Source organism: Sphaerodactylus townsendi, linkage group LG02, assembly GCF_021028975.2.
Source record: "Sphaerodactylus townsendi isolate TG3544 linkage group LG02, MPM_Stown_v2.3, whole genome shotgun sequence".
NCBI classification, from domain to species: Eukaryota; Metazoa; Chordata; class Lepidosauria; order Squamata; family Sphaerodactylidae; genus Sphaerodactylus; species Sphaerodactylus townsendi.
Window position 1 is genome coordinate 130,464,835 of NC_059426.1, and position 24,796 is coordinate 130,489,630.

General features: G+C 40.2%; 1 protein-coding gene across 4 annotated transcripts in view; it reads right to left on the bottom strand.

The window, feature by feature from the left end:
- CDIN1 (CDAN1 interacting nuclease 1) overlaps nucleotides 1–24,796 on the bottom strand; it is a 162,556-nt gene that overhangs the window by 119,391 nt on the left and 18,369 nt on the right. For 3 of the 4 annotated variants that reach the window (XM_048486648.1, XM_048486645.1, XM_048486646.1), the window contains exons 2-5: nucleotides 12,510–12,555; nucleotides 11,632–11,696; nucleotides 5,304–5,364; nucleotides 35–107 (exon numbers count right to left, since the gene is read on the bottom strand). In XM_048486648.1, the coding sequence (XP_048342605.1) occupies nucleotides 35–107; nucleotides 5,304–5,364; nucleotides 11,632–11,696; nucleotides 12,510–12,555 (245 nt within the window). The remainder of the gene's footprint in view (nucleotides 1–34; nucleotides 108–5,303; nucleotides 5,365–11,631; nucleotides 11,697–12,509; nucleotides 12,556–24,796) is intronic. The other variant, XM_048486647.1, reaches the window with a different exon arrangement.

The window sequence follows — 24,796 nt, forward strand, 5'->3', positions numbered from 1 at the left end:
CGGTTATAAGTTACATATGTAAAAAATTACTTACAAGTTAATCCATCTTGCTCTTGGAGAAATCTTTCCAACACAATTCGAGCCATCAGTGACGGAGCAAAATTCACCTTACAGAAAAAATGAAAAGTAATGCCAACTTATCTGCACTACAATCACCATAATAAATAGATACAGTAAAATGCAAAGGCCAACCATCGTACATAAAATGTGTGCACAGTTTCCTAGGAACCTTAACGGTAATGCAGCAAGACAAATGCATTAAACTCTACGTAGCTTTTTCTTTGAATTGTTCTGAATTAGAAACACAAAACTAAATGTACATACAGTGAAACCAATATTCGAACTAAACTAACCAACATGAATATTGATGAAAAGAATTCTGGCATTTTCATCTACTGACAGTAATCAGGCCCTGTACCTTGAATAAAGATATGGAATTAGCAAGACTTTCATGAAGGAATTATTTCCATACGTGACACTTTTTTTAAGGGAATATAGAATGAGAAGGCATATATTGTGAACTTCAGTAAATATAAGACTAAACTTAATACTTTGACTTTCAGGCTAGATCAGTATTTCCCAAACTTCTTTGGGCTGCTGCTCCTGTGGCTCCCTGGTCACATCCCTAGTGCCTTCCCATGAGCACACACAGTGGTATAGCTAGGGGCCTTGGGGGGGATGGAGCGCCAGGCACAATTTTCTAGGGGCTAAAATCAGGGGAGCATCCCCCCTCACAACTGTGCCTGTCCCATACTCTGGGGAGTTCAGGTAGGGGAACAGTTGAGAGCTGGTGAGAGAGGCTTGCCCTACCACCAATCTCAACATGGAGATCAGAATCAGGGATAGCTAGGCTCACCCTGCCTCCCATCTCCACATAGAGGTTGGGAGTGGAGCCATGGGCTCACCCCATGCCCGATCCCCACATGGAGGTCAGGAGAAGCAAGGGCCAATTTGAGCCTGGCTCACTGAGCTCAGTTATTGTCGAGTCTCCAGTTTTATACAGTTGGCTCCACCCCCAAGCTTCACTTCCTATCAGGTGGAGGTTGGGAGTGGAGCCAACAGTATAAAGGTGGAGCCAATGAGCTCAGAGGCTTGGTTCGATCCTGGCCAAAGTGAGGCTAGGGTCAAGCTTTAAACTGCAGGCTGGACTCAGGCCACCTGAAGCCAGTATCGAACAGCCCTCCCCACTCCCAACCTCCACATGGAGCAGTGCGAGCCCAGCTGGCTCCATTCCCAGCTCCATGTGAAGCTTGGGGGCAAAACCAGCTCTACCATGCCCCTGCCTCAAAATGCAGGAGTTCAGGGAAAGGGTGCAGCTGAGGGGGGCAGTGCCTGGTGTAGGGATATCAATTTCTCAACATCAGGTTGCAAGGCACTACGAACAAGTCTTAAATCCCCACATTCAGTAATTTTCAATCTGTTTCTCAGTTGGAAAGAAGCTGGGCAACTGCACTGAAGCCCCACTTTACTAAATATGATGTTAGGAAGACAACAAAGTACATATTGACTCTGTTTCCCAGTGCAGGATAGCAGTCAGGAAGGACTCTTCAAGAGAAGCATGTTAATTGAGCAGAGAAATTGAGTAATAAAGATGCTTTTGCTGGCTCTTTGCCTTGGCTCCTCCCACCCCCAGGAGGCTACACAGTGAGGAGAGTACTGTTGCAAAAAAACTTGTCTTGCAAAGCAGCAGCAACAGGGCTCTTTGCCTTGACTTCCCCCCACCACACTACACACCAAGGAGAGTGCTGTTGCAAAAGAAATCTTGCCTTGCAAAGCAGCAGTGACAGGGTTCTTTGCCTTGCCCCCCCCCCCCCCCGGAGCTGCAAGGAGAGGAGAGTGCTGTTGCAAACAAAATATTGCCGATGCGACTCTTTGCCTTGGCTTCCCTCTACCTCACCCTGGGCGAGAAGAGTGCTGAAGCATTTCCTTTAAAACTCAACAGTCACCAGGATGGAAGGATAAGACTTTTCCCCATCAGCTGGCCCAGGAAGCCCTGTGCTCCACCCTACCACCCCAAAATTATCTACTGCCCCACTACTGCCCCCAATTCCTCACCACTCCCCTATTGCCCCAAAGTTTTCATGGCTTCCCTGATGTTTCCACTGCTCCCAAGGGGATAGTACTGCCCACTTTGGGAATCCCTAGTCTAGATGATATAAACCTGTAGGTGTTGATCCTCTAAACCAGTGATGGCTAAATTTTCGAGACCGAGTGCCCAAATTGCAACCCAAAACCCATTTATCGCAAAGTGCCAACATAGCAATTTAACCTGAATACTGAGGTTTTGGTTTAGAAAAAATGGTTGGCTCCGAGGCGCACGTTACTCGGGAGTAACCTTGGTGAAGCAATCATGCAACGCTTCGAATGGGTGAATCTCGACCCTAGAAGTGTTTACTCAGAAGCAAGCCCCATTGCCAGCAACCAAGCTTAGTCCCAGGTAAAGGATCGTGCCCAGGCTAGCCTAGATGTGTGTGTGTGTGTGTGTGTGTGTGTGTGTGTGTGTGTGTGTGTGTGTGTGTGTGTGTGTGTGTCGGTAATTTTCCGCCCCCCCCACATGATGAACTCTATGCACATGTGCCCACAGAAAGGGCTCTGAGTGCCATCTCTGGCACCCGTGCCATAGTTCGCCACCGCTGCTCTAAACAAACAAGTTGTATCCCACTGAAACTTTTGTGGCTACAGTAGTTCACCCACAGAAAATATGTATATTACATAGGTCTCAGAGAAGCTAAGTTTTCTTTTCATGACTGTCACCATAAATATACTGCATTTATTTGAAAGACTGTAAGATATGTACAATTTCACTTACATTACAATTATTTTTTACTTTAAAAATATTCATATGAACTTCCATAACATTCCACTTTGTTTAGCAACTAGATGAAAAAACTTATCCTAATTTGTAAATATATTTCCCCCATGTATAATATATAGATATATACACACACAAGTTTATATATGTGCTTAGATGCCCTTAAATTCCCCAAGTAGAAAATGCTTTTCTATAGAGCAGCTTATTTCCAGTAACCCACATCAGAGCTGACACATGAAAAATGGTGAAATTACTGAAGGTAGTCCAGCCTGAATAAGGACTACCTTATTAGTTCAGGTACTTGCATCTCCCTAATTTTCATATTAATCACACACCCATCTTTCTCTGAAATAGGGCCATCATGCTTCATGTCAGAATTTAGCATGTAAGTAAAATTCATAGTGCTTCAAATGCCACTTGAAAATATTTGTCTGGTGAGAGCTGAGTAACAAATTTTATTATTCCTAACCAACATCAGAGTTTCAGGTTTTTTTTAAAAAAATACTAATAATTACACTCTGTATATATGGAAATGTCTACCATTACTTAAATTTTTTTCAAACTTCATACGACTTAAAAAATTAAAAACAATAAGGACCAATTCTTATTTAAGAGTGATGCTACACACTGTGATGCATCTGCGTTATATATTTCTCATCAAATTTTACAGTTTCCACTGATTAAATATATATTGACTCATAAAGTATTACCATCATACCAATTGTCAGCAGATGCAGGAGTATATTAACTATCATATAAAAATGGCAGCTTGATTGTATGGAAGCAATAGCATTGTGCCTCTTACTGCCACATTTCCCTAATGCATCAGAAGCAGCCACAAAAAGCACTGCCTTTCATACATACCTGATACCTGTGCAGCTATCAATAAATAAGTTATTTAAAATAACTTTTTCTAAACCTCTATTTTTTTTATCCTCAGACTTAAAATAAAACATATGAACTGTTACAATGCACGAGTACAATATGGATAAAGGCATGTTTCAACATCATTAATTATGAGCACCATCTAAAAGCCAACAGGAACTGAATAGAAGTGAAAAGACAAAAATCGACACTGAAAGCATATGAAAAAAACACTGCAATATTTTTGGCACATTTAAGGGGCTCCCATGTGACAATCCCTGTGCTATGAATGTTATTTACCAAGAATTAATTCTATAACAGTGTCTTTGTTTTACAAAATAGTGAGTGGTATATCCTCAAAACCTTCTGTCAGAAATGCATCCTTTGCCACTAACACAAAGCAATCCTTTTCAAACGTTAACTGTATTATAACAATGTATTGACACTTCAAAGTCCATTAAAACTATATAGTAACTGATAGCTAATTGCTTATTTGCTGAGTATTTATTTATTTTATTTTATTTATTAATTAGGTTTATAGACCGCCCTCCCCCGGAGCAACGTACATCAGATAGAAAAAAGATCATATAGAAAAGCTGTTCTTCCTTGCAATGTAGTATGTAAGACTTGCTGCTGTGGTACCTCCCACACCCTAAGGACATAGTTCTTAATTCAAATACACATTTTCTGTCTTCACTACTATGTTTAGCTATGTTTAGCGTAAAAGACAGACATGTATTTTACTGTATCCTTCTAAAGGTTATATAAGCATTTCTCAAACAAATAAAATGAGGTGGCATTATAACTGTGTTTGAGATTAAAATATATGTAGCCACTGTCATTATTATAAACTTTGTGTGCCCGCTGTAACTGAATTCCTTATGGAGTTCTCTTTCTATATGTTAGGGAGGATCCAGAGCAGTTTCTGCTGAGGTCTACCTGTGCGTGTATCATTCTAGGTTTAGTCAAACCCAAGCTGATTGGACAAGGTGTGGACATGGCATTACTACTAGCTAAGTGAAGCGCTAAACCCCCATCTGCCACCCTACTAATCTATCAGTCACTTAAACACAGGAACTTTTGTTTCTGCACTTAAATACAGTTAACTATAAGAAAATTATATTTCAACTTTCTGAAATAACAAAAAGTATCATATCAGCTAGTTCTGTAAACTTTATGTGCATAAGGAATATCCAATTTGCCATTACATTGTTTTGCTTTTCTGTAAATCTTACAATACAGCTGTATTTAATAAAACAAACAAATCAGGAAATAGAATTTCTTAATTATTCAGATGCCTATATGGACGATAGTAAATCAACATTTTAAAAAGCACTTTAAAAAGCACTTGCTAAGAAGAAAGAAAGAAAGAAAGAAAGAAAGAAAGAAAGAAAGAAAGAAAGCCTTTTAATAAAATACTCTTTTGCCTGGAAGTTAAAAGTTTAACTGTATTAACTGATTAATAAATGGGCTTTCTCACATTACTGGAAGTACTTACAGACAACAGATCAATTTAAAACATACAGTGAGCTTTGAGATTACATTTTTGCTTAATTCCATTTTTAGTGCAGACATGATAGATATTTCCCTTCTATACACAGAAGATACTTAAAAAAATAATTATTACCTCATTAGCCAGTTCCAACAATATAGGAGAAGCTGCATTTTTGCTCACTCCATTCAAGTACCTAAAGATGACAAAATCAAATAATACTGCAGAGTCAATGAAAAGGCCAGCAGAGAACTCTCTCTCTTTCACATACATACACATACTGCGGGAAATACAAGAAACAGCAGTCTGAGCATGTATACTGATATTTTAAAAATATATACAGTTTATCTCTAAACTCTATCACCTAATGCTAATATCTACATTACATCTACATTACATCAAAGAAGGAAAGCACATTTCAAAAGTTAGGCTGCACAGAACATAAGAGAAAAACATGACTATTTTCAAGAACTAAAGTTTCAGGTAACAATTTTGATGGTAGTGTAATTGAGTACTTGTGAGAGAAAGATAATTAGCCCTGGGCTACTAGACATATTCCTTTATCATTACAGTGTTCTGGCTTGTCTGCACTTTGTTGATGAGTATTTGTGCAGCATTCAAACACATGACTCAGCGCATCAAGTCGTAGTCCCCAAACACTTTGGACCTGCTAAGGTAGAAGGGGCTTCTTCCTTGGAACTCTTGTCTACGTAAAACCTGGCTGAAAATCCATCCAAATGAGAATATACTGCAAGCTGCCACTCTGTACTCAAAGCCAAGATTTGGATTTCTACAATGAAGTGTTAACACTGTTCCAACCAACTTCGCTGTAAGACAAAAAGTACATTTGGAAGCCATCTATCAATGGTGCAGGGCAAAAATCCAAGTCAGAGCTTTATCTTAACTCTGAGCTAAGATGTGGTGCTTAATCACTCTGCAGGTCTGCTCTAGTATTTAGGTACTCAGCTGAGGTCAAATTCTTGTTGGCTTTGCCAGGGATATTTTACTGGGAACACTCCCAGATTCTGTAGAATCTGACCTCTAATAGCTCTTTGGATAAGGTTCCCTGGAATCTATACCTACTACCAGATACATGCCAGCTGATACTGGATTATTTCAGGTACAGCCAAACTTTAGTCAGACTCCCAGTGTGCTCTCAATTTAGCCAGAACAGTACTGATTGGCCTGTTTCTGATCTGTAACAGACCTACTGTTGGGCACCTGGCTGTTGAAATTGCCAAGTAATGATTGAGTATTTGAAACATTAATTTATTACAACAGTTAGAAAAGAGGGAAGTGGGTTTTTTTTAATTTTTTATTTATTTTATTAATGTTATTTATAGTCTGCCTTTCTCACTGGGACTCAAGGTGGATTACACAGAGTGAGTCAATACAATCAACAAGATGGACATTCACCAGAAGTCTGAAAAAGAAAACTGAAGCAAAGCTTAAGTGTTAACATGACACATTAAATCATGCAAAATTACACAATGAAAGCCAACCCACAGCAAACTATACAAAGACCACAGTCCCCAATAAGTAATTCAAGTAATTTTGTGAAGTTGTTTGTAACAGGGCCATCTTACTACCTATCTTGAAAAAGTCCTCTTGAATCATTCATGTTTGATTGTTTGCAGAAAGCTAGGAGACTGGCAGTCTTCCTGGACTCCTCAGGCAAGCCATTGCACAAGGTGGGGCCACAACAAAAAAGGCACAAGTACAGGCAGTTGTTAACGTTGCCTGTTGGTAGAAGGCCTGCAGAAAACTTTGCTTGGATAAGCAAAGTTGCTGCTGCGGAGTGTAGGGGAAGAGATGATCTCCATATAGTTAGTAGCTACTGAAAAACTTCACCAATAACCCCTAATCTAGCCTCAAGGGCTCAGATATTGTACTTTTATTTACTTACTTGAGACTCAAGGAGGTGAAGAAGCAATACAGCTGACAGTTATCATACTAGACACTCTGTATGACTGTAGTATGCACAGTACCCAGTAAGAAGAAAAGAAACCTCGCCTAGTGCAGCAGGCATGGGGGAAATGGCAAGATGCTTCTTCAATTCTGCCATCTTTACCTTCCATTTAATTTTAACTCTGTTCTAACAGAACCTGAAACAGATGTAGTGACCAACACCACATGCTGGATAATGCCTCTGTGAACACACAAATGCAGTAATCATGCTTAAGAAAGAAGAGTGTGCTGAAACTAAGGAGGCACTTGGAAAGCTATTCCTGCTGCTTTGTATCTGTGGACTAAAAGAACTACACACCAATAACTAGGATGAAAGATAACAGAAAACAAACAATATAGAGATGAGTTTCCACCGAATGTTACTGTCACTGTGAGTCAATAACATTCCTAAAGTTATGACTAACTTCTAGTGCAGCGTTTCTCAACCTGTGGGTCGCGACCCCTTTGGGGGTCGAACGACCCTTTCACAGGGGTTGCCTAAGACGGTCTTTTTATATTTTATATATACCAATTTTATGGTTGGGGGTCACCACAACATGAGGAACTGTATTAAAGGGTCGCGGCATTAGGAAGGTTGAGAACCACTGTTCTAGTGTTACCAAACCATGCAGCTGGTGATATTGCCTCTGAATATTTGTAGTAACATTGGGAGATACATTGGGAGCTCTGTAGTAGGGCTCCTTGATCCTCTAGTGAGGGGATGGAGTGGGGAAGACCTTCCAAACAAACTAGGAGCAGCAAGGAAGCTAGTTTATTTTCCGAGCTAGTTTATTTTCTTTCCACAGATATTTAATGTCAGGGTCTGTTCCTCGGCTGTGTCTGACAGTGAGGATGATAGCCTGTCATGCCGGTCTTTTGACTCAGTAACACCTAGGCCCATGACACTTAAGGCCTAGGTGTGACCATGGGGATGAGCATGAAAGAGCTTCTGGCCTTTGGGTTTGAGACTAGAATTAGCAGGAAGATTGGCCTGTATAGAAAGAAAACAATTTTGCATTTAGAAGCAGGTGTCCCCCTACTCCTCTTACCCTCCGCCACTCTTGTTTTATGTTTCTATTGTATTTTTGATTGCATAACTGCTTGCATGGCTTGTATTTAAGACTCTGGGGGGAAAGAATGGGATCTAAATGAATGAATACTGTAAGGTATAAATACAAGACTCAGTGACTCCAATTTTTTTCGAACAAACTTATCTGCACTTATATTCCACAAGGTCTTCTCATATTAAGTCAGAATATTATCTGCTTTCAAAAAAGATATGCTTATATCCAAGCACACAATTTTCAAAAATTCCATTTCAAATTCAAAAAAAGTCAATTTAAAGCTAATTGTATGAATGTTCAAAAACTGCTTTACTTTATGGGTACATATAACTAAATTCGGACATCACATTTAGCTTCCTATCAACATTTGCCAGTTTCTCTCTGAATTTCTGGATACTAATGGTATTTGTCCTGGACTGACAAAGATCAAGTGTGATTTTAGTCAGTCATGTTACATATCTAGCAATATGTCCTGTAAAAATGTAAAACCCCTGAATTTAAAAAGAGCATTAAAAGAGCCCTGCTGGATCAGACCAGTGGTCCATTTAATCCAGCGTCCCATTTCACACGGTGTTCTGCCAGTTACTCTAGAGAATCAACATCAGGGCATAGAGGCTGAGACCTTCCCTTGTTATTGCCTCCTGGCACTGGTATTCAGAGATTTATTGCCTTTGAATGTGGAGGTTCCCTTTAGTCACTATAGACTTGTAGCCACTGATATACCTGTTCTCCATAAATGAAAATAGTCTGGCATCTAACAGACTGTAGGGAAGAGGTGTAGCTACAATGGGGACATTCGGGGACAAATGTCCCAGGCGCCCACCATTGGGGGCGCAGAAGAATTTGGGCTCATTCCTAATTTTTTTTGTTTTGGTGTTTTTACTTTGTCGGCCAGCAAGGGGCGCAGTTTTTAGGCTAGCAGCACCAAAACATCAGGTTATTGTCAGGTGACACTCCTGATGAAACCAGCCAGGTTTGGTGATGTTTGGTTCAGGGGGTCCAAAGTTATGGACCCCCAAAAGGGCAACCCCATCTACTATTAGCTCCCATTGGAAACAATGGGGGATGGGGACACCCCCTTTGGGAGTCCATAACTTTGGACCCCCTGAACCATCCTTCACGAAGCCTGGGTGGCATCAGCAGGAGACTCTCTGGATGAAACCACCCAGGTTTAGTGAAGTTTGGTTCAGGGGGTCCAAAGTTATGGACCCTCAAAAGGTTAGCCCCATCTACCATTAGCTCCCATTGGAAACAATGGGGGATGGGCCCCCCCCTTTGGGGGTCCATAACTTTGGACCCCTGAACCAAACTTCACCAAACCTGGCTGGTTTCATCAGGAGTGTCACCTGACAATAACCTGATGTTTTGGTGCTGCTAGCCTAAAAACTGCGCCCCTTGCTGGCCGACAAAGTAAAAACACCAAAACAAAAAAAATTAGGAATGAGCCCAAATTCTTCTGCGCCCCCAATGGTGGGCGCCTGGGACATTTGTCCCCGAATGTCCCCATTGTAGCTACACCTCTTCCCTACAGTCTGTTAGATGCCAGACTATTTTCATTTATGGAGAACAGGTATATCAGTGGCTACAAGTCTATAGTGACTAAAGGGAACCTCCACATTCAAAGGCAATAAATCTCTGAATACCAGTGCCAGGAGGCAATAACAAGGGAAGGTCTCAGCCTCTATGCCCTGATGTTGATTCTCTAGATGTTTTAAACTGGCTAGAACACCTGCATTAAGTTGGGACGCTGGATTAAATGGACCACTGGTCTGATCCAGCAGGGCTCTTTTAATGCTCTTTTTAAATTCAGGGGTTTTACATTTTTCAGTAGTTGTACAGTTTGCTTTCAGCATGTAGACTCTTTTATAGATGTTTTTATGCTGCTCAACCTTTGTTTTGTGGATTTTTATGTCCCTGGCTTATATGTAATGCTGATTTTATCATATTGTTTGGGACTGTGAGATATCTTGAGCAGGTCTCTGAAGAGCTGCCATATAACTTTTTAAACTAAATAATAATGTAAGTCCTGTTCAGATACATCAGTTAGCCATGGTTTGCTTTCTTTTACCTCGGTTAAACATTGTGAAACGGGCTTGCCATGGTTTGTGTTTACGATGGACAAATTCTACATCTTTACCAAACAAGTCACGGTGAAGGTACATCCTCCATTTCTCACGGCTTTCTACTTGCAAGTATAACTTGCAGAGGAAGACAGTAGACATGTATGGTCCAATGGTTGTGATAGTCTTAGATATATTTAGACATATGTTAGAGAATGACTTTTAATGTGTTTATTGATTACTAGTATTGTTTTTAATTGAGGTTGTAAATTGCCCTGAGCCTTCCAGGAAAAGGCAATGAAGAAATAGAATAAATAAATAAAACAAATTTTAAAAAATGCTTTCCAACTACGTTCAATTGTTTTCTGAAATATTTTTGCTATCTGGGAACAAAAAAACTTAATAAAAGGTTTTCACAATAAAGTTAAGACCACAGAAGCTACTTGAATATGCTGAATGGTGAACATACCACCAGATGGTTATGTTATGATTTGGTGAGTGCTTTTATCAGTTGGTGTATATGTGCCGCGTAATAGATACATGTATGTTTCTTACAATCAGAATGCCTCATAGTGTTAAAATTTAGGATATTTTTAGAACACAAGTATCAGCCACCTATAATCACAGGTATAGTTTTATTTGCCATGCAAGCTGTTCAAATGTCAATCTGTACAGTAAAGTTTTAATTGCACATCTCTACCAGATATCAATAAGGCCCAATTATGTTGCTCAGATGTATATGTCAACAGCTACAGATAACCTATGACAAATTTCAGTTACAATTTATTAACTACAGGTGCGCATTCTCATATAATAGTTTTAAGAAATGACATATTAAAGGTTATGCCTCCTTTTAAAAGGGTTTTCTGACGACATTGTTTCTAAAACAGGCGCAGACCAAAATGTACAAATTAAGTTATACAGCCCTTATACAGAGATATCATTTTCACATATTACACTGTCTAAAATGATAAATATATGTTTCCTGCTATTAATGGTCACTCAATTGAATTAATATACATAAACTTCAATACATAAACTTCACTAGTAATACCCTAACATGTTCCTAACATCCCTTTAAAATAAGAAATGAAGAATACTACCACGAATTGGGGGCAATATTCAACATAGAAAATAGGAAAACTTCAATTTGTTGGCTTCAGAAGGACTACAATGAACATAGTGGTGTATTGGATTGTGGAGCATAGATGTTCTCTTAGCTGAATGATATTTATCCTGGAAACACACTAACAGAACTAAAATGGTAACTCTGTGGAAATATGGATCATCAATATTATCTTAAAAATAAATATAGAATATGAGACATGCAGAAAAAAAAGTTATTGGATAAAAGTCAGCATTCTACTTTATACTGAAGTAGATTTAACATACCTTTGATAATAAGCATCAGTTGCCTCTGAAGTATGATGTTTGGCATGTGTTTTTTTAATTTGTTTCTGAAAAACAACAAAAGTGCTACAATACATCAAACATAAATCCAATACAACTTATGATTCACTGAGAAAATCTTCAAATCCTACCCAGAAATTATTTTTCATTAAAACATGGAATGAAACATCTTCTGACTGTACTGCTACACACCATATATGTAAAAGGCACTAAGGTCATAGTAATTGAATCTAAATAAGTTTGCTAAGGGTTGCAGAGGGCAGAGAAAAACTTGTACTTTCTTTCAACCTTTATATTAATTTCCCTTCAAATCAATTCCATCCGAGTCCCCTGCACTCTGGTTTTACAATTCAATTGGCATTTTTAACCAGGAAGAACATTGCTTAAAAACAACTTATTTGAAAACTACAAAAAGTAATTCCATTGAGACTTGCCACTTGACTGACACCTGTCATCTCATGATAAATGACTCCATTTTCTGCCTCTCTTGCCTTCTGCCACTCCGGCAATGGTCATTTATCATCATCTCTGTCAGCCATGGAAAGCGGCACTGACAGTGCAAGTCAGCAAACATTTAGCACATGGAACCACGCAACACAGGGAAATTATTATTGTCAGAATAATAATGGTTTAGCATAATTTATTACAGGTCCACCAAATAAGCAAAGGCTAGATGTTATTAGACAGATGGATGGGTAGGCTTGGCAGCCATCCACTGAGACTCAGGCGGTGCTTGATGTGGAAAGGGGAACATCCTCCAAACCAATCAGAAAGCTGGCAGTTCAATTACAAAGAAATAAAGGGACATTCATCATTCAATTAGGCACCTGTCAACCCTCACAAAGGAGAAAACTTCTAACCTGGTACTCCTGGGAGAAGATGCTCAGCAGAGTGGACTGCGATTGACTGGAACAAATAAAAGAAGGACAAAGTTAATTACTGGAGTGCACTGCAAAGAAACAAAAGAGAAAGGAGCTTCAAAGGTAGGCCTGCTGCCCTGTAATCTAACAGAACATGAAAACAAGTGTGGAAAAGTTGTTCCAGATGAACACCTCAGACAAAGGCTTCCTACCGCCAGGTCAAGGAGAGAGTAAGAAAAAGAGTTTATGAGAAAGGGAAAGGGGTGTGTGTGTGTGTGTGTGTGTGGCATGACTTTCAAAGCAAACTGGCACATTGCTTTGGTGATTCCCTTCCAGCTTTGGAACCCACAAAGCGATATCAGAAGCATGTGCCAAAGTTGGGAGACGGTGCAAGGAGAGGAAAATGAAGCAGATTCCTATTAATAATGGATGGAGCTAAATTCCATTAGCTGTTGGAAACATACTGATTGTTCATTGGCAACATATTGAAATTCATTTTCTTAGCAGCAAGGGAACCTCTTCAGTAGCTGTCTCACATTCAGGGTAGAAACTTAGCTCTCTGTCAGAAACAGCATATGGGACCACTGTAACATTCCCACTTAAACTGATGTGCTTTGAAAATAGAAACTTTCACAGCAGGAAACTGAGATTCCCTGGAGTCGGTCATTTCCAAAGACTGCCATAAGCTTCATTCATTTAAAGCTCCACTCAATGTCAAACACCTGGCAATGAAGCAACCTGGAAAACATTCTCCCCAAGAGAGAGTTTTTCCCTCTGCACAGTTAACATTTAGAAACAGGACAGGATTCCCATCCCCAGCTAAACAAAAGGCAACCAGTACCATACAGCTACTGTTTTCAATTGTCCTCTGTGGATCTTTCTACCTCATCACATCTTGAAGACAGTTAATTATTTCTGATATATTTTATTTGCAGGTGCAACTTGAATGAATTAATTTTAATAAATTGACTCTATAGTATACAAAATACAATGAACAATTCACTTTTTTCATTTTATAAATACAGCATCTCAGCCTTAGAATAATTCCAGCATGCAGAATCTGCACACAGACAGTATTTCTTCACCATATCTAGAGTTGCCAACTCCAGGTTTTTTAGAATATATTCCAAAAAATTGAAGTTGCACATGAATTCAGACTGAGGATTCAATTCTGCATGAACAATGTATTCAAACTAGAATGAGAAACTAGTCCACAGTCACTAGACAGCCCCCCCCCCCCCAATCAGGCTTTGCAACATTACAGTACTGGGCATCTAACACTGACCAGATTTTTCAGTATGTTCCAAGTTTATCTGTGACTCGCTATAAGCATCAACTAGGTTGCCCTTCAAAAGGACAAAAGAGGACATCAAGAAGACAAAAGTAATGACTATTGGGAAATTATTCAACTTTAAGGTTGTCAATGAAGAAATTGAAATTGTTCAAGATTTGGGTCCATTCGGCACAGCACAAAAAAAGACATCTGGGGGATATCTTAAAAAGAGGTGACTCCTTATTTTGATCCGCATACCACAAATAAGATGTTCTGGGGATGTCTTTTAAAAAGCCACCTTTCATTTGTTTTCCAGACAGCACAGGTATCAGAGGAGGAAAGAGGCTGATTCTCACCAAACATTTAGCTCTCTGGTCAGTTTCACCCTTTGCTTGCGCCTGACATTTTGCATGCTGCTGAAGCAAGTCTCCTGGCTTCAATTTGCTGAAGCCCCAGGACGCTTGCTCTGCAGGCTCTGATCCTGGGCACCTTTTCAGTCTAAAAACTACATAGTTGTGCTCAGCACTTCCTGACGATTCTGAAAATATATATTTTTGATAATTTCAGAGGATCTGTATTTGTAGCTACCCAGACATGCATACAAGAATCTTAGCCATTCAGAGGACTGCTCTAGCACCCAATGAGAAGCATTGGGTAGACCTGCCCACCATAGACTGTCTTAGTTTTTTATATTTTTTTGTACTGCACAGAAAAGCTAAGATGGTCCATGGAGGGCCTCTCAGTGCTTCTCAATGGGTGGTAGTCCTCCAAGTGGCTAAGATTCTTGTATGTGTGTCTGCATGGCTCCAAATACAGCTCCTCTGAAATTAACAAAAAATAAGGAAAATTATATATTTCCGGCATTGGCAGAAGTATTATGATTTAAAAATCTAATTACTTGCATATTTACTGTATTGCAACTTGATATAAGCCAAACATATGGAAATCACTCTAACAAACAGAATTTTTTACTGCCTCTTGGTACTTGCACAATAAATCTGGAACAATGATCGTATGACGAAGACCACTAAGAGATCTTACTTAGTATGATAACTTTATGATAAAACTGGAAAAAACTCTTTGAGAAGAGTCATCATTTCTTTGACCTTGACACTCTAGTTGCTCTAACAACTTCTATGCAATTTAGTGACGTGTGAGAACAGATGATAGTGCAGTACACAGAAATGGCAACATTTAAAATTCATAGTAGCACAAGGCCATTACTTTTCCCACTGGGCCACTTGAACTTTAATAATGTCTGACCTGGATGGCCAATATGTTCTAGCAGAAAAGAGAGGAAAATTGCCAGTACATGATAGTGTTCAAACGACTTTTCATTTAAAAACATTTAACAAGGTCCTCTAAAACTGAATCTCAGTTCTTTCTGAAGAATTTTGTTTCAGCATTTTATATCGTTCACTGTATTTCACTACACTTCCAAATACTATTTCCTTTTTGAACTGAGATTAAATAAAATGTTAAAATAAGAAAATTAAAAGTCAGTAAGTACATTAAATTATTTTCAGCACACCATTTTTTGGATCATATTTAACAACTGGGGCTAACATTCACCTATGATAACAGTGCTGCTGCTATGTAAAACATAACAGTGAAAAGTACAGAGGTTGTGAAAGCTCACAGTTTCTGCTGACTGGAAAAAACTGTAATTTGCATACATTTTCTGCAAGAGGTTGTTTACAAGAGGGAGGAGAAACATGGCACATCAGCATGGTTGTTATGAATTCAACTCTACTCTTGCTAGTTTATGGATGCATCATGGTAAGATATGTGCATATATAAACTAACTAGTACTAAAGCCCATGGGTGGTAGTAAGGTGGGGGGAGAGAGAGGGTTTGCCCAACTCACCACTTTGTTCCCTTGATGGCTGCGCTGCTGAAAAGAAAACCATGAGAGCAATATTCCTTGGTGAGTGTTAAGGTGGCCATTGGTAAGGGTGGCGGGGGGGGGGGGTTGTTGTGTGTGCATTCCTTGAGAAGGGGGATGGGGGGTTGGGGAGGCTCTTCCTTGGCTGGTCGGGGTGGTTTGTTTTGGGGAGGGGGTAGGTCATGCTGGGGTTTCGGGTGGGTGGTTGTTTGGTCCAGGAGTGCGTGGGTATTGGGAAGGGTCTGCCTCACATTCCCCCTCACACACCTGGATGTTATTCTTTTTGGGAGGGAGTAGAGCATGCTGGGGTTTTAGGAAGGTGGTTGGTTGGTGTGGGGGTTGGGAGGCGGGAGAACATGAGGCGGGATTGGGGAGGCTCTTAGTCAGTGGAGTTGATTGTTTGTCTTGAGAGGGGATAGGGCTTGCTGGAGGTTCAGGAGGCTGGTGTGGGGGTTGGGAGGGGAGTGCATGCAAAGGATTGGGGAGGTTATTCCTCAGCTGGCCACATGATTTGGGATGGGGGGATTCTGGACGGCTTTTGGGAAGAGTGATAGCTTGTTCTGAAGGGCAGGAGAGGGTATGGGTTCTGGGTGTTTGGAGCAGGAGGGAATGTGGATTGTGGAGGCGTGGGGTGGGGTGGGCTCCAGGGCTACAGCAGCTTCCCAGGCATTGCCCTATAGGACAACGTACTGTTTGTGTCAGGGTGGGGCACAACAGGGAGGCTTCGGCCAGGATGGATAGGTTTTGGAGGGGTCGGGCAGGGCATGGGTCAATGGGCATGCAAGCCACACAGGACTTGGGTGGGTATGTGTCCTGCATGGCAATTGGCTAAGGGTTCATCATTGGATGTTCAAATTCTTAACCAATTGTATATTGTAAGTTATTAGGAATTCCTTCTGCTTCCAATACTCACTGCCCATATTATGTAAGCTCCAAATAAACAACATTCTGCATCACATATATATTATAATAAATGGCATTAAATTGTATTATAACAACAATGCTGTCTTGGGATGGGGCATACGAATCACTAAAAAGTCAGCTTATGGACGGCTGCTTCAGGCTATACAAGTATTGCTATACAAGTATTGTATTATGCTATACAAGTATTGATATCACTAATAAAAGGACCAGTGACTTCTTCAGTCCAAAAGGTTATGTGGCCAATGAACTATAGTACAAACAACTAAGAGATTATTAACATTATAACTGCATTTTAAAAATGCTGTCATCATTTCTGCTTTATCAAATAAAATTTGTTTCAATAAATACTTTTACGAACACTTTCATGGACAAAAACTATAAACAAACTATAAACTATAAACAAAAACTATAAACTAACAAACTCGGGGATAGGGCGGTATATTAAGTTTAATAAATAAATAAAAATAAATAAATAAAATAATGTTTTAAGTTTATAAAACTGCACTTAGAAATGATATAGGTGAAATCTTTACCATCAGAAGCTTTTGACTGCATCTGAGGATTTTATACATATCACTTTTTTTAAAGCTAGAAAAGGTCATCCACACATACTGACACCGCTTGGTTAAAGGCAATATTCAAATTTAGAAAATTAAATTGAGTGTGTTATATACAAGCAATTAATTATTTAAAAAAACAGTCAGGTAGCTTTCATTATCTTGATTACTGTTAATGGCATTGGTCTCTTGCAGCTACTGTCTATATAGAATCTGTATGAACCACAAGTTTAATGCACTTGATAGTTATATTCAATTACAAATCACAGAGTCAAAAATTGACCCAAAGTTTCTATTGGCATAATTATATGTAGTTTCTTCTGCAACCTAATATTTTGCTAGAGTTATCTGCAGAAAATGACAAGGTTCATTGACCAAATAAAACTTAAAAATAAATATTTACTATTCTATGAGTTTCATAAATACATACTTCCAGGAAATTTCAGCCGGTACAATTTTTCATAATGTAGCATGGGTTTGACAAGCCATACTTGCCAAATATTTCCTTAAAGGTAAAAGTATTTCCCTTTGCAAGCACCACATCATTACTGATACATGGGGTGACGTCACATCAAGTTTACTAGGCAGATTGTTTACAGGATATTGTCAAAGGCTTTCACGGCCAGATTCAACTGGTTCTGGTGGGTTTTCCGGGTTGTGTGGCCATGGTCTGGTGGATCTTGTTCCTAATGTTTTGCCTGCATCTGTGGCTGGCATCTTCAGAGGTGTATCACAGAGGGAAGTCTGTTACACACTGTGTCCAGAGAGAAGGAAATGTTTGGGGTATATATTGTCCATGTCCCAGGGTGGGTAACCAATTAGTAAGTGTTTGGGTGGAACTTGTTATGCAAAGATGTGGTTGATAGTATTGTATTGCGGGTGGGGCTTATCAGTCCAGGAAGTGATTCACATTTTCATGCCTGCAGCAGCAGTAGTATTGGTGAATGCAAATCCTGTGTTTGGGTAGAGTCTGTGATATATTTCTGAAGATGCCAGCCACAGATGCAGACGAAACGTTAGGAACAAGATCCACCAGACCACAGCCACACAGCCTGGAAAACACACCAGAAACAGTTTACAGGATAGTTTGACACTGCCTTCCTTAGTCATCTATACTTTACCCCCAGCAAGCTGAATACTCATTTACTGCCCTCCAAAGGATGGAAGGCTGAGTCAAACTTGAGCCAGCTACCTAAAACCAACTTCCACTGGAATCGAATGCAGGTCGTGAGCACAGTTTTGACCACAGGAGCCTACCACTCTGCACCACAGGGCCCCTAAATATTCCCTTCCTGCACAAATATTAAAGGAGCTCTAATGTGAAAACTGGCCATCCCAACTTTAGAATCTCAAGCATCTTATACGGTGGTTATCATGCATTCCTAAGTAATTTCTTTGCAAGATAGTGTTACTTGAAAGAACATTTCCAAGACTACTTGTAAATGAGACATCAGTATGCAGAGAATTACAGGAATAGTCTGGCACACATATGACTGACATGTGAATGGACCTGGGTCTAAATCTCTCCATCCCTGCAGATTCCGTCATGAGTGTAGCTTGTGGTTTGCTCCTATGAATGAAAACTGCACTACAAAAAACTTCCATTTTAAATAAAATAGACAGCCACAGGAAAGTTACATTGCACTTTAATTTTTTTAACTGGATCACCAGTTCTAAGATCATTAGTGAGGATGTGCACAATCTTGAAGATCACGGAAGTCTTAAGCCATTTGGAAAAACCCCTGAAACATCTCAAAATTAAATTAATAGGGCAATAGGCTGTTGTGGGTTTTCTGGGCTGTGTGGTCATGCTCTGGTAGCAAAAACTACCAGACCACAGCAACACATCCTGGAAAACGCACAACAGTTGATTCCAGCTGTGAAAGCCTTTGACAATATATTAATAGTGCAATATTTATTGATTGATAATAATTGTTCATTTCTCACAAGAAATACACTTCTCAATTTTTTTGTAGGAAAACTGATGTGGAGACCTCTTACCAGAATAATATTGTGCACAATATGCCATACATAAATTACCATTACAGTGAATCACAAGTCCTCTTAAAAAAATTGTTAACCAACCCTAATCAACACGTAACTATGAAAAAGAAACATATATAATAACTGTTTAGCTGTAATCTGTTACCTGGGGAGGAGGAAAAAGCAGAAGGTCTCTCTAGCCACCTAATCACCATATCAATGACACATGCCACAACAGAGAAGCACTAGTTTATTTGATTGATCATGGTAGATAAACTCCAAATAACAGAGAAATTAACAAATGCTTGACATTTGCTCAACATCCATTATTCTGACACCGCTTTCAGAATTTCAAAGCCTGGGAGTATGCTTAATCAACATTCATATTCCCTGGTGAGCTAGAGGCACCATATTGTGCCCTGCCTTAGCAGTGATGAAAACTGCATATTGGCCATTTCCAAAGTGTTCTGGGATTCCGCACAGGGCCCCTTCTCTCTCTTGTTCCTGTTCTGCAGTTTTCTTTTAAACACTTCCAAGACAAAAGCATCTGCCAGTTTTTCTCTCTGAGGACGTATGCAAAATGAATTTAACAGTTTTAAGGCTGGAGAAGCCCTCACATCTAAATTCATTCATAGGACAGAAAAGGGCCTAAGAGGCCTCTCCAGGGACAAAACCCTGCTGAAAATTTTTCCCGACAACAGTGGGAGCTTTATAAAATCTAAGTCCAGACAATTTCCAATTCAAATGCCCAGCATAGCATGACCTTTGTCAGATCGAAGAGCCCTAGATGCACCCACTATTTTTTTTATTCTAACTAGCACAGACATTAGACAGGGCACTACCGACAAGCAAGAGGCTCAATATTTGCATGCTCTTCCATTGTGAAAATTTAACAGTGACAGCACTGTGTCGAATTCGTTTCCCTTTAGAACTTTAACTCCATAGGAGGGGCATAGCTGACAGATGACTCTCCAACATATGTGTTATGTACACTGCACAGCTGAGGAACCTTGAATCAATGTCAAAGCATCTCAGGGATGACCTACACCTTTCTTATTTCTTACTTCTCACCACAAAAATTAACCATTTATAGTCATTAAGAGGCAAATACAGTCATTCTACAAAAGTTGTATAAATGCTCTGAACAAATTAATTTATCAGAGATGACATGTTTAACGTCATATTGTATTAATATGCTTACTAAAATTTCATGGACTAGGTGCCACTCCTGAAAGAACATAAAAAGCACCCGGAAGTATTTCTTGATCATCCATGATTTATTTTGATTACTTTTTATAGCTACATGATAAAGTGAAACATGCAAAATTACAAGGTTTGGGTGTACACAGCTATTGCTTCATATGCTAGACATAACAAACGATACTATATCTGGTAGTATTTTACTTGCACTTAGTATTTAGTGATACATAGGACTAAGCTCTTAATTTAACACTAAATATTTAAATAGTGCTTAACAATATACATTATGACTTACTCTGTAAAAGGTGGCTTTATATATGCATATTTATGCTTGGAAGTAAATTCCAGTAAATTTAGTGGGACTTACTCCCTGGTATTTATGTCAAGAATTTCACCTTTAAACTGAGAAGGAATATTGGTCAGGGAAACCTGAACAGCATCCAAGTTCAATTTGTCTCTTTTGTTGCACTGTAACATACAGCAAGTTTAATGGCCTCTGAACACCCAGTATACTGGGATAAAGATATATACAAGCACAATACATATCACATTCCCTTCTCCCTATTTTTAACATTTGCATTCTTCTATGTAATTGTGATAATTCTGGGTTTTTTTAAGGCTAGAAAAACACTCTACAGACAGCAAGAAGCAAATCTTGCTTCCTATACAATACTATGCCCTGACCTGGATAGCTCAGGCTAGCCTAATCTCATCAGAACTCAGAAGCTAAGCAGGGTCAGTATGGGCAAGTACTGGGGATCCTTTGTCCTGCACCTGTCTCTCAACAGAGTTTGCCAGCACCCTGGAACTCAGCTCGGCCTCAGAAGTGAGGGAGGAGGACTCACAAACTGCCACTCCCTCATGCTCCACACAGTTTCCCAGCCTTGGGAACCAGAGACCAGGCTTCCTGCTCAGCCTTGCTGCTCCCCTTCCTTATATGGGGCTGCCATGCCCTCCCAACCACCTCCATTAGTCTGGCCTCAGGGTTGAGCTCGAGCCCATCCCTCCTTGGCCATACTGATTGTTTCCCCTGCCCTTCTCAGTTGCTCCCCGCCCCCACCTTCACCTACTCTGTCCCCATCCCCATCCCTCGTACAAACACTGTGGTCTGGTTGGCATGATGTGACCCAGCCTGCGCCGACTAGCCTGCCCCACCTCCTTATTGACTTGGGAACTCACCACTGCACTGTCAGGTTGCTGCCTTGTAACCTGTGGCCCCAAGTCATCCTCTGCCCCCTGCACACACTCCCCAGCCCCGCCCCTAGGCCCGTCCTTCCTTCCTGGAGCTACCACCACCTGCTCCTGCCTGCCGTGGCTCATGTGGTGGCAAAAGGTAAGGTTCCCCTAGGGCCGAGTGGGAGGAGGAGGAGGACCATTTTTCCACTCCTCCAGCATCTTTGGGCTGCGGCTAGTGGCTGCAGTTGGTCTTTGCGCTGCTTTGGGCAGTGTGGGGTGGCATGGGGTACAGGAGCAGACATGTCGCTTGAGTCCTGGGCAGTGGCTCCCACCTTGGGGACTGGGGTAGCTGCTGTCCCAGAACAACCTGCAAGGCATATCAGGGATGTGATGCAGAGGCAAGCAATGGCAAACCTCTGAATGTCACTTGACTTGAAAACCTAGAGGTTTTCCATATGTCAGCTGAGGCTTGATGGCACTTTCCACTACCACAGTACCACTGGTAAGCACTCTGTTTGGCAGGAGAATCCCCAATGCAAGTTCTATTAAAATTGCTGGGACCTACTTGCAATTAGTGTAGTTAAGATGGAAGTAGATTTCATGGGGGCGGGGTATATTCAACAGACTGCTGCAATGTGCTTTAAGTGGGACTGCCTTTGAAAATGGTCCAAAATGTGGCAGCTTCTTATTAGGGGTTGTTGCAGGCATCTTATCAACCCTGTGCTGAAAGATGGTTAGTCATCTGTTTCTGGGGACAATTCAAAGTGCTGGTTCTTACCTTTAAGACTACACAGATTGGGGACAGGGTATTTGAAGAATCATCTCCTCCCATACTATCCAGCCCACAAGTTAAGATCTTTCTTTCAAGACTGGCTCCCCATTCTCACCTTTGAAGGCAAGTGGTGACTGGATAAAGGGAATTTTCTGTTGTGGCACCTCTCTTCCGGAATACCCTCACTCCTGAGACTCACCTTGCATCTACTTTACTTTCTTTTGGGTACCAGCCCAAAACACATCTTTTTTACCCAGGCTTTCAATTAGGGCTTGTATTTTACTATTTATGCTTCTGTCTTATGTTTTAAAATTACTTTTGTGATGTTTATGTCCACTGGTGTGTTAACGCTTGTTTTTATATTACATGGTTTTAATTGTAAACCACCTTGAGCAGGACTTTGAAGAGGCGACATAGAACTACACTAAATAAACAAATCTAAAATTTTGCCCACATTCATTTCCTTAGCATCAAAATAACTTTATTTTATTACATGCATTTTTACTAGTGCAGTATCCAAGAATGACAGGTTGGAATGCTCTGACTAAAAGCAACTATCTCTCAACATCAGTCACCTTGTCCAATAGGGGATTGATACTACTATACAGGATTTCTTGACGGAATGAACACCAAGCTACTAGTATATTTGAGGTCTGTGATTAGATTCCCAAACATATAGTTTAGCGAGGGGTGAGATAGTAGGCTGTTGTATCAAAACATTTCCGTCTACCCACACTGATAGGGGAAAGATAGGCAGAAAGAGTGTTCCTATCAATTCTGCTACGAGGCATAGCACACATGGAGGGATACAATCACAGATCTTCAATGTAACATATAGTTTCGGTCTTTAGACACTGTTTATAAAAGGCTATGAACTCTTAAAGAGAGTCATAAAAGTAATGTGTTTTAACGCAAATGATTACTATTAATCCCCAGTCAATACCCACCATAACACAGAACTATGTTCAAAGTAATAATGATGATGAGTGTGGGACTGTGGCAGAGTGCCAGAATATTTGCTTTGTATGCAGAAGATCCAAGGGAACTTCAAAAAGCTTAGGAGCTAGATGTTATGAAAGATCCCCACCTGAGACCTGGGGAGCCACTGCCAGTCAAAATAGGAAGTACTGAGGCCAGTGGAATGACTCAGTTTAAGTCACCTTCATGTGTTCAAATAAATGATTTCATTCAATGAAATAACTACCCCCCCTTCTCACAAGTGGCTAGCCTTTGCAATAGTTAAGAGTTTACTATTTAGAAAGGGTACCACCTGCCAAAAGAGAGGGTCAAGAATGCCAAGAGAATGACTGAGCACCTGTATCATAATATAAGGAAAAATGAGGATTTGTCACAACAGGACTTTTCTGTAGAAATGATCAGGTTGTGGAATTCCCTCCTATTTTTTTTTCTTTTTGACTCCAAGTTTAAATCTATGTTCTTTTTATGAGCTTTTGGTAGGAGACAGTTACTGTTTTATTCTACTGCTGCTTTTTGTATAATTTTAATTTTTGTTTAAGCTTATTTTGTATTAGTGAGCCTTTTAAAATAATTAATTTTTTACTATTTACTATTAACAAATGTCCATGAAACTTCAGAGAATAGATGGCAGGCTGCTGACAATCCACTTGTTATTATGGATCCCCATTATTCTGAGGGCTTATACACACATGTAGTCTCCTTCACTCTGAGCATGCATTCCCTTCGTGTTTGATTGTCATGCATATATTTTTCCCCCTTCAGCAGTCACTGCACCTTCACATTAAGGAATCCCTATGGTTTCCAAAAGTTCTCAAAGTGAGACCTTCACAGGGAAACTGAAGGAGATTAGCATACGTTTAGCTTTTTTGGATTTTCTCACTCTTTTCTGCCTTCCCCCACCACACCATCACAGTTCTTCCCACTCTTTGGGTCACCATTTCAGCAGAATCAAGAGGGTTTTTTAAACTGAAGACCAAATGGAGGTTGTGTGAAAACGAGGAAGTGTCAGGTAGGCAAAATGGCAGCTTGGCTCAGCTAGGGACACTTCACAAGAGGAAAATTCCTGTGCGAACAAAAATCATGGGAAAACCCCACTGAGAAGCAAACAGTTGTGGGGTAAGTAGTACATGCATACATGTCCTGGGATCCTTGCCACCTTCTTTGCTTCATATTTGTTCCCTTCCTCCAACTGTACTATCTTTACTTCACTCCTCAAGTATGTCAAGGTTCGATTCTGCTGTAACAGGGAGCTGCTATGATCAAGAAGTGCCATGCATTACTTAATATCTGTTCTTCACTCCAACCCTGGGGATTCCCTAAAGTAGAACACTCCAGTGACGCTACACCAATGAAGAAGGAGCCACTGAGAAACCCAGGAGGCACCATCTACCACAGAGAATCCCTGTGCTTCTTCATCATTCCTTTTTCTGAGGAACTCCAGCATGACAAAATGAGAAGCATTGAAGCACGACAGAAATTGAAGAACTCAGTATTACATATATTAATATTGGCACCACAAATAATTGAAGTGCTCAGCTG